This window comes from Anser cygnoides, chromosome 3 (assembly GCF_040182565.1).
Source record: "Anser cygnoides isolate HZ-2024a breed goose chromosome 3, Taihu_goose_T2T_genome, whole genome shotgun sequence".
Lineage (NCBI taxonomy): Eukaryota > Metazoa > Chordata > Aves > Anseriformes > Anatidae > Anser > Anser cygnoides.
The window spans coordinates 103,417,938-103,437,794 of NC_089875.1; the positions used below are offsets into that span (position 1 = coordinate 103,417,938).

Below are 19,857 nucleotides of genomic sequence, written 5' to 3' on the forward strand. Positions count from 1 at the left end.
TACATGCTGAAAAATGCTGACAGGGTCATGAAGGTAAAAGGGGATGTTCATGCAAAGATCAACCTGAAAATCCACTAATGGAATGAATAGCTGTTACTGTTTAATTCAGTGAGCAAGTTCTCTGAACCAGCAACAAAATCTATCTACTTTCTTTCCCTGAAAAAATAATGTTTTGAGTTTGGTTTCCTCTCAGAAAGTGAGGGACTGCATGTACATGCAGTTCATACTACATGTCTACATTTCATTCACAAAAAACAGTTTTGGTGACAAGACTGTTTGCAAATAGTCTTATGTTTCCGATCTACCTTAATGGAACGCTAAGATATATGTTTCAATGCCATTGGTTTTACTCCTGTGTGCAAGGAATTGATCATTAGAATCTAAAAAGACTACATGACCACACATATTTGTGTATATTTGTGTATATTTGTGTACATTTATGAATAGCAGGTGTGGTCTATTCATCTTATTTATATTTGTCACTGACCGTCCATATGGAAATGTTGTTAAAATAATCTGTCTATTTGAATGGCATGTTATTTGTTCACTGTCCCCATATGGTTAGATACCATTTCGAGAGATGGGTGGAGGAACTGAGAAGTGATGAGTTCTTAAGGTTGTGAAAGAACTAGCAGAAACAGTATATGTGAATAAACCTACCTGAGCTTTCTCAGCTTTTCCAACTGGTCTGTGGTTTCATGAAGTACTCCCGACTTCCATCCAAGTACACTTCCTGGCTTCTCTATGTCTCCCTTTTCAACAGGCTTGTTGTCTATATCCATTTCTGAAGTTCTTTTCTTCTCTTTTTTGAGGTCATATGTCCAATGGTCATGGAGTTCTCATTTTTGTTAGCATCAAATTCTGTGTATTGGTCAATAGGATCTCATTTTTCCACTAGCAGCTTCCTTTTAATTGAACTTGATTCTCTTTCCCTGGCATGACATCGTTACTCATTGCTCTTATCACAGCCTCCGTATCTTTTACTTGCAATGTCCAAAAATCACCTTAATTCCTGTGAGAATGCTACAGCCTGACCTGCACCTACTATCCCCAAGGACTGAAGAAGTATGATACTTTCCCGGAATACAGAGATCCAGTAACTCCACACAGAGAAATGCCTTAAGCTCAGGCAGGTCCAAACATGTTGAGTAATTTAAAAGGTCAAAAGAAATGTTCTTTTTTTTCATCATTGGAAAATAGAGTTTGAGATTGGGAGCAGGATGGTCACAGCCAAAGGGTCAGAACATTATGAAATTGTTGATGAACTTACTAAGTTTGTTTGTCTAAGTAAACAAGTAGTACACAACCTGTGCAGGCATCTTACCATTACTGGAATAGTCATTTTATTCTGTCTGTGAAGGTAGTTCAACTTGACCCATGTAAACTCTGTTTACTAACAAGACCCAGAATGGACTTTGTGTGTGCACGGACTGAAAAAATATGAGCCTTACTTTGTAGTAGTCAGCTCCAAGTTTATTTTTTATTTATTTATTTTTTTAATCAAACTATGCTGCATAACTAAGTCACTGCAGAAATACCATTCTGGATTCATTACTTGCCTTAAACATACCAAAAGCACTAAAAAGATGCACAGAAAAAAAAAAAAAAAGCCCTGCACTCAACCTTACCATTTCCTATGACATAACAGTTTTATTTCTTACTATGGACGTGCCCAGAAAACAATCCTAGATATTTATGGATGAGATATGACTGTCACAATGTATGCAAAGTTTTTATAAACATAGTTTCTTATTCAAACGTGGGCCTTTTCCCCTTCAGACAGCAGAGGAATTTCTAATATTTCTGAAAATATGCTACTAAAACAAATAAAGATTGCTTTTTTTATAGGCTGGATGGACATAAAGTACTTGAAAATTCAGAAAATTAAGACATTTGATTCAACATCAAATCCTGAGGAAGGAGAAAAGAAATAAATGGAATAGCAACTGACTCGTTTTATCACAAGAGGCTTGGGGAACACCTTCCAAGGGTATTCCCTGATCCTTACGTGATAGAATGTCCCTGCTGCAGCACTGAGAGGAATGCCAGCACATTTACTCCAACAGAAAGAACAATCACTCTCTAAAGCTTACCCACATAGCAAATCTTGGATATCTTCTCTTCCTGCATTTTGGCTATTTTATTTGAACTGAGAAACTGTTCAGGAAGTGACAAAAATGGACTGGGTTAAATGCTGTAACATGATACTTATTCACACTACATTAGGCAGAGGTACACTAAAATTAGGCATAAAATTTTATTCCCTTGGTAATATTCTCTAGTACTGGCTAGAGACAGGAGGACAAAAAGGAATTTCCCCTGGAAAAATAAAACAAGTTATTTATATGTAACATAAATACTTGTGGCATTACGCTTCTCTAGTATCACCATTTCTATCTATGCGTGTGAAACATCACTAGACTAGGAAAAATAAGCCACCCATTGACCAGCCTAAAGGCTCTTTCGAATGGTTCAAATGGTAAATAAACTTATTAATTAGAAAAATATGAGACAGAGAGGGGATGTTTTCTTGTGATTTTACTGGATCTGCATGAGAAATGTGTTTGGCCTACCACTCTATGAAAAGATATTTCAGGCCTGATCCAAAGCTCATTGCTGTCTTTCCATTGGGGTCAGGATCAGCCTCATGTAAAGTAGGAACAAAACAGCAGCCTTCTTAAAATCTATAGTGAAAATAATTAAAAAATAATAATAATAAAATAAAAAAATAAAAATAAATAATGTTACTTTATACTGATTCTTTTCACCACTGCAACTAGTGACAGACAGCACTTGCCAGATTCAGACTGAAGCAGCTGAAGTTTTGCCAAGTGAACATACATTCATAGTATACCATGTCCTTTTTAATCAACTTCCTGATTAAAAAATGTCATGCTGACATGAGGTATGAGAGATGTACACTTTTAATACTTCACAAAATAGGAGACCTCAGTACTGGTTATGCTGAAAATATCTGTGATCTTACAGATGTTTATGAGTTTGCCTGGTGCAGAGCTATAATCAATTTGCTTATGCTGGACCCTCAAGATACAGAAAACATATCCTGAAGGAAACTGGTTTCTGAAACCAATTGCCCACATGCATTAGGCAGGTGGGAGTTTCAGCAAACCAAAGGGTCTGCTGGCAGACGCAGCATTGATTTCTTAATGTTTTCAACCTACCAGACAGTTCTATACCAGACCTGATTTGATGGATCTCTATGGGGTGCCCTGCAGCCTTGATTATTTCCACAACCAAGTTGGCTAGTTCTGTTACTTAGTGACTGTGTTCCACATCTGCATCTTCAATGCAAACATATTGAACTAGTATGTACACTGCAAATCTGATCTGAGATCAGATTTTAAATCCAATCTAATAATAACATTTACGGTTTTCCTGACTAAAAGTATTATCCCTTTTAAAGGATCAAAAATCTTATTGTGCTTTTTGTCTATATGTCTCCACACCCTACTCCCCCTCCCAACACAAGACATTCCCCCTTCATTTCAGTTTCATCACATTTTTCTGCTTTTTCCTCTACGGTTAAAATAGTCAGAGTTGTTCTAATAATAAATAAATAAATAAATACTGTGAAGGATTCTAAAGAGATAATCTTTGTCAACAGCCTACAAAAGCTTTGATTTGTTCTCCTTGTGACTTTTTAATCTAGGATGTATGGAGATGATGCTATTTTGTCTGCACCCATTTTCACTTCATAGAAATCTGACTTCATTTCTGTTTAAACCATTATTGATAATCTTATTAGAATTGTTAATGACTCCTATTATGAGAAAGAAAAGGTCAGTAAGTAATCTACAGCCATAAAGTTTTCTTGCACTATACTATCAAAAACTTCGTGTCTTTGTTGAAGGTTGATCAACATGATGCAAACGTCTATCAAGTTCAGACAAGATGATATTAAATTCAGTATTTCCATAAGGATAGTTTTCAGTATTGCATATGTATTTAATATCAAAGTACTTTTCCACCACTGAATCTCTCAACAAAACAATTACTGTGCTCAGAGTTGATCAAGAAATAGGTTTTATCACAGAGAACTTTGTTTTATAAATGAGCTTGTACTATGCATTTTAAAATGAAATGCCCATGCTGATTTCCCATGGAAATGCTGATGGATGTGAATTAAATTTTCATTCTTTTCAAGTCTACATAAAGCCTGGCTCGTACAGAAGAACAGTTCTCAAAACCATACATTTTTTTGACATTCATATGACAAAGTTTCTATGCCTGGCTAATAAATCCCCATATATCCATTTGCATGTATGTGCAATCAAAATAGTCTTTGCGTATCCTATTCATCATCTCAACATAAAAATTAAACAAAAAATAAAAGAAAAAAAAGACCTTCAGAAATGGACCTTAACAAATCTGGAGAAATAATACACCTTTGAATACACTGAAGTAGCTCCTCTTCTTTCTTAATTGTCTTTGTCTCCAAACACACACAATTCTATAATATGTAAGATACAAGACTGTAGACTAAAACAACAGTCATACTTTGAACTAAGAATTACTATGATAAAACCAATGCCCTTTTAAAAAATGTGGGTATATAAATGGGTATTTAAATCTAAAACAAAGAAACCACTTCAAATATTTAGTATTTAACTATTGCCCTTGTTGGTTGAAATAATGGGGTGGGAAAAAAAAAAAAAAAAAAAAAAAAAAAGAACATTGCCTCTCCAGAAAGTTCAGACTGCAAAATACACGCAAAATTGAATCCTACTCCAGTTTGTTTAAAATGTGCTGAATTCTGTATTCACTCATTGTGATCGTTTACTATTCTCTTTGTTTCACTTGACAAATCCCTGTAATTTTTTTTTAAAAAGTCATTACTTCCCCCCCCCAAGGAAAAATTCTTCTTTATTGTATACAGTCTCACATCACTCTGTATTTCTAATGTTAGGAGTGTTATGTTGCCACCTCAATTGTTTTTAAATGTGACATATTGCAAACAAGTATACACATATACATTCACCAGACAACATCACAGCAACCAAGTTTAACCTTATCATTCCAAACTTGAAGAACCTTGAGAAATCAGCAGAAGTACCTGCTAACTGTCTACAAAGGGTTAACGGCTTAGTCCAAGATTTTTTTTTGTTGTTTGCAGTGACATGACAAAGACTTTTATTCGTTTTCTAATTTTTGAAAATAAATTATTATGTGAATCTGAAATGTTTATTAAAAAAAAAAAACAGGAGAAGAGAGGTAAATAGAGGTAAAAATGAAATACTGTTTGGAACTATATACTGTTGTTCTCCAAAACAACGTAATTAATAGTACAAAACCCCCACACCTCTAAAATGGAAGACAATCAGTCATGGAATTGTTCTAAAATAGTCAAAAAAGCTGCATAAAGACAATAAAAGGATAATCATTTCTACTTAACCCCAACCTTAACTGCAGTTTCAAAATTAGGTCAGTTAAAATGAAAATCACCATTTTAAAGGAGATTAAGAATCAGTAAAATTGGATAAAAACATTCCTTAATGACTATACAGAAAAAGCAAATGTTTCTAAATGTTAAAGCACCCCATATTTTATATACAGCATCTGAATTATATAAGAAATGCCTGTCAGTGGATGCTCTGTTCAGGAAGTGGGATTCCGGTCTGACTCAGTGTTATTATCTGGCAAAATATATGTATTTCAAATATAGCTTGTTTATATTCTTCTTTTGTTTTCTCCCTTCAACAAAGAAGCCTCCATAAAGACATATATATATTGGAGATATCTGGAGCTGAGAGACTCAGTTGTAATTTGTCGATCAATAACTTCAGTTTTTAGAATTACTAGTGAGTTTGTGTTAAATAAGCATTTTTTCCCCCTCTTTTCAGCCACAAAAATACATACCATGCCAATCAAAACTAATCACATCAGGGTTTTCATTGAAACAGTAGCTGTTAATTTTACAGGTCTACCCATATTGTTCTGGAAAATAGGAAGCAGAATTCTGAAATTTCCAGCAGTCATTCTTAAAACAACAGCTACTGAGGGCTCGATCCTGTTTTCGCTGGAAGCAATGTCAAACTCCCCGCAGACTTCAGTGAGAGCAGGATCGGGCCCTGAGCTGCTCAGCTTCCTCCAGCTCTATGCACAAGAGGACGTGTTGAGGAGCTGGGGTGGGAGAAGTACAAAACCCGGCTATTCTTTTGTTAACTGCCCAAAGAGTTGAACTTTCCATCACTTTGTGAACAACAACAAAGTGCCCTGCAAGCAACAACAGTGACAAAAGGACATATTTACCTTGAGGGAATTGCAAAGGGAAAGCCGTAGAATTGCAAAACAAAGTAGTCCAAATGAATTAGCTACGCATGCAGTCCAAATGTACACCTTCAAGTAGGCCACAGTCTGTCAAGCAGTCGTCTCAGCACCAGCCACCCTGCCTTCCATCTTACAAGATTCACCCAGAAAACTGACAAACCTGCTCCGCGACAACAAAACTCTCCTAATGCTTTTGAACGCCCACCATTTGTTCTCCATTCATCCAATCAACTTTCCACTGCACATCTTCTCCTGCAACTGAGGCTCAGAGGCAGGATCCCTTCTCATCTGTATGCTAATTATTTTGCCACATGGACAAAAGTAATAATGCCTTCAGACAGGAAACCGACGGGCCTGAAGTCGAAGACAAGAAATTAATAAGTTGCCACCACCGAGCGCCGAAAAGAGGGGCACGCGTGCGGCTCTGCGCCTGCTGGATCAGCTGAAACCTCCATTTAATAGCAGCAGAGCGGCGGCGGAGGGCTGGAAGAAGCCGGGGCAGCGCGGCAGGCAGCGAGCACCGCTTCCCTTAGAGACCACATCCCTGCGGCAGAACGGCCTCGGTAGCGGATCTCCGACTTACCCTGCCTCCGCCCGCATCCTCTAGGCAGCGCGCCGCGCATCCATCTTCCGCTCCCGATGCGCGCCCCGAGTTGCGCGCCGCGGCCGCGCACGCCCAGCCCCCGGCGGGAGGCGGGCAGGGATGGGGTCGGGGTCAGAGACGGTCTCCGCGACCCCCCCTTCCACCCCGTGCCACCCCAAGCCGGGCTCCCCGGCGGGCCCGACCTCCAGCCGCTCTCCGCCTCGCCGGGGAGGGGGCAAAGCTAAAAATACGGCCCTGGCGCTGCTGCCGGCGTAAAATGGTGTCTCCGCTACGGAACGGTCCCCCCCCCCCGCCCCCCCCCGCCTCATCACCCTTCCCCCCCACCCCCCTCCCCCCCCCGCCCCCGAAATCATTCGGCCTCCGACTGTATCTTTGACGGAAAATAAGGACTTAAAATAGGCATTGCCTTGCCTCTGGGGTGCCTCTCCAGGGTTCACAAGAGTTAATTCAGCCGGATCGCTGAGAGCCTCGCTTATTTTACCTGCTCACCCTGTGTTCTGCCTTTTGAAACAAAAGAAATGAACTGTCCCCAGATGACAAGATTAGCAGCCTTCCCCCATTAGCAACTTGCGCAAGCTAAACTTTGGGTGATCAACAGACCAAACGTAAACAAGGGCTCGTACACAAAAAGGGCCAGATTTGCGTGTACTTCTCCGCAGAGCTTCCTTCCCCCCCTTTCCCAGCAATTTGACGTGGATTTTGCGGCTCTTGCTGTCTCCGCTTAGCCGCGGCGGCGTTCCCAAATGCCGGGGCCGTGTCCCGCAGACAATAAGCGGGGAGAGAGAGGCACCTCGCTGCCTTGGAGCGCCGCTGCGGGGGCTGCCCGCCGCCGTGCGCCCGCCCCCGGCAGCCTCCCCGCGGGGCTCGCCCCCGGGCAGCCGGATCCCCCTCCGACGGGAGCGGCTCGCCAGCGGGGAGCCTCTTCTTTTTTAACCCCGTGCCCGAAATGTCATTTCGGTAGAGGCGTGAGAGACTGCGAGCTCTAGGCGGGGGCAGCGGCACCCCCACGGGTTGGCACGGCGGCGGGGAGGGGAGGGGGGGAGCGGGGGGGGGGATGCTCGGAGCCCCCGCGGAGCCGTGCCCGCTGCCTGCCCCGGGCACAGCGCTGCCTCCCTCCGGGGAGCCCCCGGCTCTGCCGCCCTCACCATCCATCCCTGCGGGCCGGCTGCCTGCCTCCCGGGAAGGGCCCTGGGCAAAGCACACACACACAGACATGTGCCCCCACCCCTCCGTCGCCCCCCTCCTCGCACACACACGCGCGCCTGCCGGTGTCGTTGCCCTCCTTACTGCCATTGTGCTGCTGCAGCCCCCTCCTCCCCGCAGCGCTCCCTCCCTCCCTCCATCCCTCCCTTCCTCCATCCCTTCCTCCCTCCCTCTCTCATCCCTCCCTCCATCCCTCCATCCCTCCCCGCCGCGGCTCGCCCTGCGCGGGGGCGCTCGGTGCGGACAGCCCCGACGCTGCAAGGGCACCGCGGGCACAGCCCCGCTGGCCGCGGCTGAGGCGGGGGGGACTGCCCTGCCAGTCACCAGGAACACCCTCGGGCAGCCCTCGGAGGTAATCCCTGCCAAGCCCGAGCCCGCTGCCTGACGTGTGGAGGCCAGACATGTCGGTTACTACAGAGGTTACAATTCCCTTCCCTTCTAGCCTCGCCAGAAATCACACTGCGGTCTGAAGTGAAGATCAGCCTCCACCGCACCGGCCCTTCGCAGCCCGAGCCATCACGGCAGCCCCAGAGCCGCGCTCTGATGGCAGGAGAGGGGATTTTTCGGGAAAGTTGGTCAGAGGGAATCAGAGGAGAGCCAGCCTGCTGGGGAAGGGACTAACAATAGCAGAGCCCTCACGACTTCCACGTTTTTAGTGGAAAATGCAGTGTTTCCCTCAGAAAGCAAAAAAAGGACTTACGTGTACCTTCCCCCGCCCCTCATCTCCACCTCGCTCTTTTTTTTTTTTTTCTCTCCTTTTTTTTTTTTTTTTTTCTTTCCCCTGTTAATTTTTCTCTGTCATCTCTGATTACATCTCCCGTCCTCGCAGGACTCCCCCGAGGCCGAGGCGCGGAGGCCCGGGAGCAGCGCCCGGCTGGGCCGCAGGTGCGGGTCAGGGAGCGCGGAGAAGGCTGCGCAGAGCAGGGCTGCAAGGAGAAAAGCCTCCTCCTCGTACCGGGGAAACGGAGCTACCATGTTTGGTTTCTAGCGAGTGCATGTCATTTTGTTCTTTTTCACCCATACCAGCGCAGGCTGAGAAGCAGGCGCACACCTGGTGGTCAAAGGGCCCCTTTGTATGTGTATAGGGGTATCTGTACACCTACAGATGAACCTGATCATTTTCTAACATACGATTTACGGCAGAATCTTTGAATAACTGTATTCTTGTTTCAAAAATCAAGGCTCGTCTTTTCCCCCACGAGCTAACCACCTTATGTTAGATGCTGGCTAGCCTTAATAGGATTGTGAAGATGACTGTGTGGCACGCATATCATGGCAGGTGTTTTCAAACTTTTTAAACGGCTTTGAGGAGATTTAGCCGGAAAAAATGTATCTTATAATGTTGTCCAATCTTCCGGATGACACAAAGAAATAGCCAGAAGCTTGTCTCACTGAAGACAAGAACAATGCTTGCTTTAAATGGGCAGAACGTATATAACCCCTGTGCTGGTGATAGAGATTTAAAGGGAGGGGGGGGATGTATAAATTAGAAACATTTACAAAAAGATCAGTGTGAAAAATAATTTTGGGAGACTGGTGATTCATTGGCCTAATTATCCTCCATAAGACGTTAGGGTATGGGTTTAATGTTGTGGGATGGATTCTCCCTCCCCCAGCCTGTGTCTCGTCAACGCGCATTATCCATGGGGAAAAGGAGATGCAGGTCATGTTTAAGCAGTGTTAATGAGAGCACAGTATTTTTCCTGAAGGTTAAGTTAGCCAGGTTAGCAAATTTCACGTAAAGTATGCTTGAAAAGCCTTCATTTTCTTTTACTTTCTCACTGGTAGCAGTTTCTAATGAGACTTGGAACATTAGACAAACACAGAAAGCATAATTCAAGCATCAGACGAACCCACTACTGTCAATAAGGCAGTACAATTTCAGCTTGACAGGAGCATTACAAGAATATACCCGCTAACGAACAGCCATAATTGGCCTGCATATTGTGGCTGTCACTGTTAAAACCTGTTCCTATACAGTCCTTTCTTATACATCCTTGAAACGTATAGTTCTGTAAAGCAGTTAAAGAGACAATACATTAGTCACCGGGCTTTTGATTTGGGGTGAGAAAGAAAAGGGAAGAAAGGGAAATGAAAAGGAAATAGGAAATCTTATTAAGAATATGGTATCAGTAACTGAAAAACTACATGAAAGTCAAATGTATAGTAAAGCAAGCAACAGCCTTTTTCAGTTTTGGTGCACTTTATCAGTTTTGGATGCAAATATTATTTATCCATAAATTTCAATGGCTGCAGAGGATTCACTGACATTAACTATACTTAAATCTTTTTAAATGTAGTGTGTTCTTTAAGAGGTTCCACCTTTTCCTCAGCAAGAGACTTTGTCATGAAAAGTATTCTTAATTCAGGGATTTGCAGGAGTTCACTGCGTGTCCTGGCAAATCCTTCATGCAATAGAGTTTAATGTGTGGCTTCAGTTTCCAGTACAGGGTCATGTTCATAAAGAATACAAATGAAAGAGAAGATATTAGGGAAAAAAAAAAAAAAGTTACTGCGCATGTGCAGTTGGCAGTTATTAAATGATAACAATGTAACTTCTAGATAATGAAAGTCAAAATACCAAAAAGGGCAGAGCAGATCATGCCCTAATGCTGTGTAAAGTGCCTTACTTTGAAGAAGTTGTTCCTATTCTGATTTAAAACTGTCTAACCTACAAACTTGAATATTAAATTCTGCTGCAACCAAAGACTGCAAAACTCATTTATATGTACAATGAAACCTTAAAAAGATCTCCCAGATCAAGTTTCAATCAATAAAATGCTTACTATTTTCCAACTCTGGAAAAAACTTGCAGTGCAGACAGAAGAAAGATCTCAGGCACAACAGTGCTTGCGAGGGCAAATGTAGTTTTGAGGTGGTAAGCTAGACGCATTGTTTACTTGTGCCAAAAGAAGAGAAATGAAAGGATTTAGCTCAAGCAAGCACTCTTTTTTATTTTTATTTTTATTTTTATTTTATTTTATTTTTTTCTAAGAAGAAGGATTGGGGCTAAGTATGGCAACAAGCTGTAGTGTCCCTCACGTTTTTCGAGTTAAATTGCATGGCTGCAAGGGAGTAGCATTTAAACTACGCTGCCCCGTGGATCTGTCAGAGAAAGTAAAATAAAAAAAAAAAAAAAAAAAAAGACTGGAAAGCAGAGCCACGTTCACACCGCCCGGTTAGGGGGCCCGGAACCGCCCCCCAGCTGCCCGGCGAGCGGAGGCCGGCCGGGCCGGTGGCGGCGGACAGCTCCCGGTGCTGAACCGAGCGGGGGGCGCCCGGGAAACACCGCGGCCAAACGGGAGGAGGTGGCGAGCGAGCAGCACTGCCCGCAGAACAATGGCAGCCAGCTCCAAATCCCGCTCTAATCACATTAATGAGATTAATCAGTGAATTAGCGGCAGTCAAATGTCAGGGTGGCGGGGAGGAATCCAACCAAGCTTGGTAATTAACTTTTGGGGGCAGGGGGAGAGAAATGGCTGTGGTATCTGTTAGGCTTTTTTTCAGAAGTTTGCCGATTTTTTATTCACAAGGCTTTGGGAGATGCTAACAATCCAAGTGAAGGGGGGAGGAGGGGAGAAGACGGAGACCTCAACCTTTGCATGCTAGAAGGCAGCCTGCTAATACACGGTGTCTTATTACTTCCAGCTGAAGTCCACTGAGGAAACTAGTACCATTTCAAACAAACCACCCCAACTGCCAGAGCTGCACTGTGCTGAACTTTGAGCGTGAAATTAGTTTTGTAATCCAACTTCCACTGCAAATTCCAACAGGCATGATAAATATGGCTGATGCCAAAAGGAGTATTAAACATTATTACTTTAAAAATATCTGCAGGAAAGATACTCTGTCCGAAATCGGAGGGATAAGGAAAAAAAAAATCCTTTAAACAACTATCAGCAAGAGATTATCATGACAAATTAATGCTAGGTCTGTTGCAGAGCATTTTCTAAAAGAAAAAAAAATGACAATTTTTAATCAAGCAATTTAGAATAAGTTACTTAATGTAGGCAAGTCAGACACTTGGTCTCTTTCTGACCTCAATAAAAGTGAAACTTCTTTCCACCTGAAATTCAGCACCCACAACCATTTCTCTGTTGTAAGCACAAAATATGAAAAAGATTCACTTTTTTTTAAAAAAAAAAAGAAATTTTGTAAAGAGATTGTAAATAAAACCCAAATGCATTTATTTGCAATAAAAATAGGTTTATCTCCTTTCCTATCTTTAAAAGGAGCATTGTCAACCATGCAAAACACTTACAATGTAAAAACTCTAGTTATGCACACATTACTTCTGCAGAAAACAAATAAACGTGTATATATTTAAACCTTTTTTGCTACATGAAGCTGTGTAGCTTGTTCAGTACACAGAAAGCAATGGCATGTTTCTGTTCCATTAATCTTTTTTAGTGATAAATGAAGCAAACCTGTGTAACATCTCTTCTATAAGAGGATAATAAGTCATTTCTTTTTTACTAACTAATATAATTCATTTTCTGTTATACTCTTCAGTTAGTATTTAGAACTAAATTAATACCATTAACAAATTCAAACTAAATTTACATGGACTACAGTCATACTTATCTGAACTATTTTAAAATTGAAGTATAGACTATGACATTCTCAGAGGGTTAACTGAATTAACCATCCCTTATTTACAGAGCTGATTCTGTTTATGAAAAGGAAAAATTATTACAGATACAAGACATTTGAAATAGTGTTCTTTAAAAATGCTACTCTTGTACGAGTGTTCCCCTCTGAAGTACAAATCCACTGTTTTCAAATGTCATTTTAGTGTAAAAACATAGTATCTAATAATCCTTTATTTAATTGTATTTGGCTGTCAGGAGACTTGAGCTTTCCAATCTGTGAAGTTTTTGTCTCAGGTTCTCCATATCAAACAAGTACCGTCCAACATGCAGCAAGTTTATATAAACAACAACATGCTTAATGCATGCAACGTTATGCGTTCGTATTGTAAACAATCACTTTAGGATTTTTTTAAGCTATTCTACAGCCCAATATAATTTCGGCTGCACAGCAGTATTGTCAGAAGAACTTGAAAAGAGCAAACAATGGACATTTAAGTACAAGCTACATAACGACTGCAAAAATCACAATAATCTTTCCAGTTAGCTACAAGAATCAACCCCCACCCTGCATAAAACACATCCCACACCTGCACCATTAACCATTTACAAGTTAAACATAAGAAAGACATTTCAGCATGGTTAAGAAACACCCTGGCTTACTACAACTTTGAAAGGATGAGGAGTAAGAAGCATACCACAGAGACCCAGAAAAGGCTGCTTTTTTCTTCATTGAACACTGAAAAGATACCCCATGTTCCAGGGAATTCAAAAAATATATATATATTAAAATACACCCACCAACACTGAGTAAAAAAATCAGGGGGGCTTCAAGAAGACTGCAGGGAAAAAGCTCTCACTCTCTTTAGTGTGCAGAAGCTTAGGGGGAAAAAAATGTCGCCCTGGCAGGAATGACAAATGCAGTAGGATAGGCTAGCAGGCCTGAGGGATCTGTTTTACTTCCACATACATCCTCTAATGCACGCACTCCCACTCATCCTCTCGAGATGCCTTTTTTTTTTCCTCCACTTTTTTTTTTTTTTTTTCACCAGCTCCAAATCCCCGGCATATGACCTTCTGTTAAATAGATAAAAAAAAATTTGCTTATCAGTCATGCAAATGAGGCTGAATTCATTTTCCACAACAGATGGCCTCATAGATAATGATGATGGAAGAGAGAAAATTGAATGTCTCTCACAAGGTGGTCATGGCAACCGAGAGCAGAATAATATCAATAATAAGCTCACTGCATAATAAGGTTGTCAATCCCACAAATCAAAGTCTCCAGCTAAATCAGGTATCCCACCCCCAGCTAGTTATCAGGTAAATAGAGAAATAGAGAGCGTCCTTTTTCTTTTTAAACGAGGAGTTGTGAAAAAAATGGTAGCTGCAGCGATTCCAGAGCGCAAAGGGAAGGAAGGAGCAGAAGAGATTTTTCTCTGCTAATTGTGTTTTATTTAATTATTTGGGGGGGGGGGAGGGGGGGGAAGACGGTGCGGGAGGAGGACAGGATGGAGTTTGGGGTTTTTCCTTCTTTTATTTTTATTATTCCCATAGAGGTTTCATTTGTCTGGGGAGGGGTGGGTGTTTTGGTTTGTTTTTTTAACAGCGAGGCTGGTATTTTGAACTCGATCTGCTGCCGAAGCCTTGTCTCCCCTCCCTGCGTCTGATCTGGAGTGCTGCATTGATGCAATAGCAGCTCGCCTCAGGCTTCCACCTTGGCTCCCAGGGGGCCATCCCGCAAAATGAATCAGCAGCCATCCTGAGCAGACTGATTAAAATGAAAATGGCAAGGCACATGTCTGGGCGGAACTAGAGCTGAGCTGCACTGCCTGTCTGGCAAGCATGCTCAATATAGCTTTTGCTAATAATGGCTTACCGCCTTTCGTTTTTTTAAAGGTATTACCGTCGCCCCTTCCCCCACTCCCTAAACAGATAACAGTGCTGGGGGGTTTTCCCCCCTTAATTGTGTACTGCTCACTGTTATAGTTTGCCAGAATGGCATACAGCGATTGTGAAAAGACACTTTCTTTGCAGGGATTTTCTTCGCAGATGTGCTGAAATACGAAGACAACACATTAACATGCAGCTATAAATTATTCCCAGATATTAGCTGGGAAAGAAACCTCAGAGGAAGAGGAAAGCTCAGTCACTACCATAAACATCATTTTTCCCTGTTTTTACACCTCAGCTTGCAATGGCACCTTGTGCATTATGCATCACGAGAAAAATGACTGTCAGTAAATGCAGAGCAACTTCCTGGAGCTCTCTGTGCACTACATTTGACAGACTCCGAGCAGAATTTCTACCCCCCAACCACCTCCCGCAGATAACAGGGTGCACAGAGAAAGAGCAATTTAAAGCGGGCATCTCCTGCAGTCCTTCAATGAAACAGAAACATTTTGCAGACAGCTTCGGTGTGCAAAGCACAGCAGCAAGAAAACATCGATCCAAGCATGCACTGGATCTGAAACCTCGGCAGACTGCTGTTATTTGAGGTGCAGGGATTGCTCTGACTGGTTTTTGTTCTTCTCTCTCTCCCCCCCCCCCCCTTTCCCCCCTTTCTTTCTTTTTAAGGAAACAGCGCAGTGGCACATCTCTGGAAACAGCCATGTATGTGCTGTACATATGCGCAGACAACCCGATGTGCCTTCCATTAATTCCTGTTTTTAAGTCATCCTGGGATGTTTTTCCCCTGCCTTTTTCTCTCTCCCCCCCGCCTTCTTCCCCACGCTCCAGCCCTGTTACTGCAGTGTGAACCAGAAATCAATAGGGCTGCTCTAATGGAGGTTCCAGCTGCAGTTGGCTGTGCAGGCACACGCTCGCACACACACACACACACACAGACACTGACGTCTGTGCAGCTTTCTCAGCCGATTGGGCACCACATCGGATGTTCTGTGGAGCAAAGAATAGGAATCATTTACAGTCTGCTAAAAAAAAAATAATAAAAAAATGGTACCTTGCATTTCCCTGTCTCCAAGAGAGCCAGGCTGAGCTCGCCATACAGTCTGGCTGCAGTGCGTGAGCGAGAACACCTCTCTAGGGTATGTGCAGTCACTGCAGGGTAAAAGATGACACCCCGAGATTACCATATAAACCACTGTGACACGGAAGCCTGCAATTCATGTGGGATATTTTCATAAGGTTAAAAATTCATATCATAAAAGACAAGAATGTGAACCTAGGAAAACAGACATGAAAAATCAAAGTGGTTTAATTGATAGATTAATAGAGCTCTTGTGTCCTTTGATGTGTTTGCAAGTATTTCTGAGCTCTGAAGAGTACTTTAATGAAAGCTTTATTTGTAAAGGCTTTGTTAGAAATTACGCACTGCAAATTTAATATTTCATTGTAAGTTGCCTGCTTGCTTCCCTTTCCTTCAATAGAAAAATATTTAATTTGTTAAAGATTAGCTTCAAGCTTAATTTCTTACAGTCTTTAAGTAATATTTCTGTGTTCAAGTGTAAATCTATTCATTGTTACTAAAATATGTTTGAGTTTTTTCCCTTTTAACCAATAAAAAACAGGCTATGTTGGTTACCTGACGTTGTAGCTGTTTATCTCTGAAACAAGAAACAACCGTGTTGGTGAATGTTTTAAAAAAAATCTAATTCTTTGCTCCCAAGATAAGGTATTCCTGGGATCTGCAGCACTGCAGAACACCTCCCCCACCGCCCTGTCAATGTATTTCAGCTTTAGTATATTGACAGCAACTGCCCCAGCCTGAGTCTGGCTCCAGTGAAGCATTTATATTCCTTCCACTCAGCCCTGTGTGTCTTTGCAGGGCTCAGGATGCCAACCCAGGACCAGCTCTGGAGAAATAAAGTCTGGGAAAATGAATGAATCATAAAGCCATATTGCACAACAGAGTCATATCCCAGCCTGTGTTCTACACTTCATTCTTATGCAAGCTTTAAAAAAAATGTGGTTTAAGCCCTAAAAATTATGGCATATGTAAGGCTACTAAGTAATGGATCGTAGGACACCATCGAACAAAAGGGGCCAGGAAGCACAGAAGTCCACCTCTCATCAACATCAGCAATTACACCATCACAGTAACCCCTCCCCAAATATTTATCTAATCTCTGCTTTAATTATTTATACTAGTTGCTTTTTTCTGCTGTCCTTGGCAGTTTGGAGCACAAATTAACTGTTCTCTGTTTCTCTGTGTGGAGACATTCTGCCTAGGGTTTTTTCCTTTCCTCCTGTCCAACTCTTATTAAATTTTAACCCCTTTTCTACTGGACAGAAAGCTTCGGCTGTGCAATTTTGTAATCACAGTCCATTTAAAACATCTATGCTTTCAAAGGATAGCAGATATATTTCCCAGCCTTGCAGCAGACTGCTTACCAGGCTGGTAAACATAGCACGATAGGAAAAAGTTAAAACATACAATGCTACTATTGTCCTGGAATATGAAATTAGAATCTGAACTCTAACCTATATGCCAAAATGTGTTTCTTTTGTATTATTTTTAGAAAACAAGCAGTTTTCCACATAATGAATCTATTAAGGTGCTATTGCTTGGCTCACATTGTATTTATTAACAGTGAAAATGAACAGCGGCAAATGCCCAGAGAAAGAAAGCACTTATAGTACAACTAATCCTTTCATTCTCTAATCTTTCCTATCTTTTCCTAATACTGAAATTTAGCATGCTTAGAAACACCAGCCCAAGGCATTATGATAGCCACTAAGCCTGAGCACTTACTGAGTACACGTAACTACTTCTACCATCTGTAGTTGAGCAACCTTCTGATATGAACAGTTGGCTCTTGTGAAATCTCCAGTAGGAAAGGAGGCTGGACATCATGGGCTAATGGGTTAACTAAACTATTTGTAGGATTAACCCCAAAAGATGGTGCTAACAAAGTGTTTAGCAGATACTGGATGTTCCAGTAGGTAAATCCATGCCTCAACATCCCTAAGTGTTTCTGAAAAACAGTTCTTGCCAGTCTATGAAGGCCAGTTCCCTGATAATCTCTGACATCTTCCCAACTTTGTGGCTTTTGTTAAAGCAATAGGTTAGTATTGATCATAAAATATTCAGTAAGGGGGTGTAAAGATCACTTTGATGAAACTCAAAAGAACATCTTGCAACTGTTGCTCCAGCACCACAAAGGGACATGGTGGAAAGTATACCTTAATAAGAAGAAGTGGGCTTCACCAGACAACTCAGACAACATAATCCTGGTAAGGCTCAGAGGAAAGGAAATTATTTTATTTCAAGCAGACCTTGTCTCAGTCATAAGGTTATACACAAGATATTGCACACTGTGCCCAAGTTAGTAATTTATGCACAAATAGGGCATAAGTTTTCTTCAGTACCTGTAAAGTGGTTGTACTCTATTTTGTTCTCACAGCTATAAAGTTTTTATACTGAACCTGTCCAGTGTCTGGTCCCCATGAACCACTGAGAAAAAGAATGCGCATGTTTCCATCCATATATGCAGAAATTCCCTAAGATATTGAATAACCGCTTGCTGCTAGACCCCAAGCATAATTTTCTTCAATACATTGTCCAAAACATCAACAGCCATCACAAATGAGAGAAGAAATCACGGGAATCAAATATGCAGTCTTAGATGAAACGTCAGTGACTCCTTATAAACAGGCTAACCCACTTGGTTACCCTGCCCAAGCATTCTTCATTTAGAGCCATACATATGAGGGAACCATTTTACTGTCTTGGGCAATATGAACACTTAACATTATTTTGGAGAAAAAGTACCTAAAATAGTAGGCATCTTACAGATGACAGCTTCAGAATATTCATATTGCAGCTTTCATGTGAATATGGAAGCTATACTTCTGATATAGAGCAAAAGATTCTGACTAAATAGTATTTTCATCAATGTTGCTAGCCTCAGATGCTCAAAATTACTGATCATGTCCTCTAAGTGTACCCATGCAGGCACATAGATTTGCAAGCAAATTCAGCCCATGTTCCAAGCTGGCAGAATGTGAATTGTATTGTAGAAGGTAGTCAGATATAGTCAAGTTAATAAAAGGCCTGCCAGCTAGAAGAATTGTTTGAGTGAGCTGATGACTATGTGCGTGCAGGATAGACACACTTCTAGTCACAGTAGATACTGAAACTGCAAAATACTAATAAACTTGAAGCTGAAGAAAAAGAAACTGATTATGAAAATGGGATAAAAATTGCAGTTCTGAATAACATGCTTTCATGGTTTTTTTGTTTGTTTGTTTTTTTCCCCATTGTCTTCAGCAGGGAGGAGGAGCCAGCCCACAGAGCTGTTAACAAATTGAAGAATTCAGCAAAAAGACAATAAAAACAATTAAGGAACTGTAGGGAACAAGTTATGGGAAAAGCTTAAAAACCAAACACATAGAGTGCAGATATGAACTTAAGGAAGTAAAGATACCTCAAGGATAATGGAAGATCCAAAACAATAAAAAGGGGAGGAAAAAAAATGCTGAGGTAACCAAAAGGGATACTTCATATATATATATGAGGAGACAAGTTTAGTTGAAATGATCAAATTCAGTAAATGTTAAGGAGGCCTTGAACGCTCTGATAGCATTCTTGGGAGAACAGTGCAAAGAAGTAAAAGTCTTTTACAACTGGACCAAACAAAGCCCTGGAAATTATACTATGGGGAACAATACGAAAATGGCTGGGGAGTGGTTTAAACAATGCAGTAGGTCTTTTCAGCTTCTAATTTTAATGATTCCTAGTTATTATTAATTGCTATCCCTATTTAAGTGATAGTCCCCATTGTAAGATCTTTTGACTAAATAAGAACACATAAAGGGAATTAGAAATCTCAAATGGAGAAAGGATGATAAACAAAGCTCCTTATAGAATGTTCAGAATTTTTCTAGTTTAAAAGTGAAAATAAAAAAGAAAACACATAAACTTAGCAGAAAGTAATTTGCTTCATTATTTTGCAAATTACAAGCTTGAGGCTTTCACAGTTCTTTGAAAGCATACAGTCCAAGGTGCATGTTAAATATATGGGAGACCATTTCACAGGCATGGACAAAACATTAGTGCAGTTTTAATTTGAAAAAGCTGTTACATGTATGTCAGACTTGCATGTTTTGCTTTTCCCAGTGATGACTTGAGCACAAAAACACACGCTTAAATTCTTTCCTGAGTCTTGGACTAAGTTTCTATTGTCACTAATACTTCACCAAGCAAATAAT

General features: G+C 41.3%; 1 protein-coding gene across 30 annotated transcripts in view; it reads right to left on the minus strand.

The window, feature by feature from the left end:
* Nucleotides 1-13,679, minus strand: part of MYT1L (myelin transcription factor 1 like) — a 328,171-nt gene extending 314,492 nt beyond the window's left edge. For 15 of the 30 annotated variants that reach the window (XM_066994887.1, XM_066994885.1, XM_066994884.1 and 12 more), the window contains exon 1: nt 8,180-8,203. In XM_066994887.1, the coding sequence (XP_066850988.1) occupies nt 8,180-8,185 (6 nt within the window). In that variant the 5' untranslated portion in view covers nt 8,186-8,203. The other 15 variants (XM_066994876.1, XM_066994874.1, XM_066994886.1 and 12 more) reach the window with 12 other exon arrangements.
* Between the last annotated feature and the right edge of the window lie 6,178 nt (nt 13,680-19,857).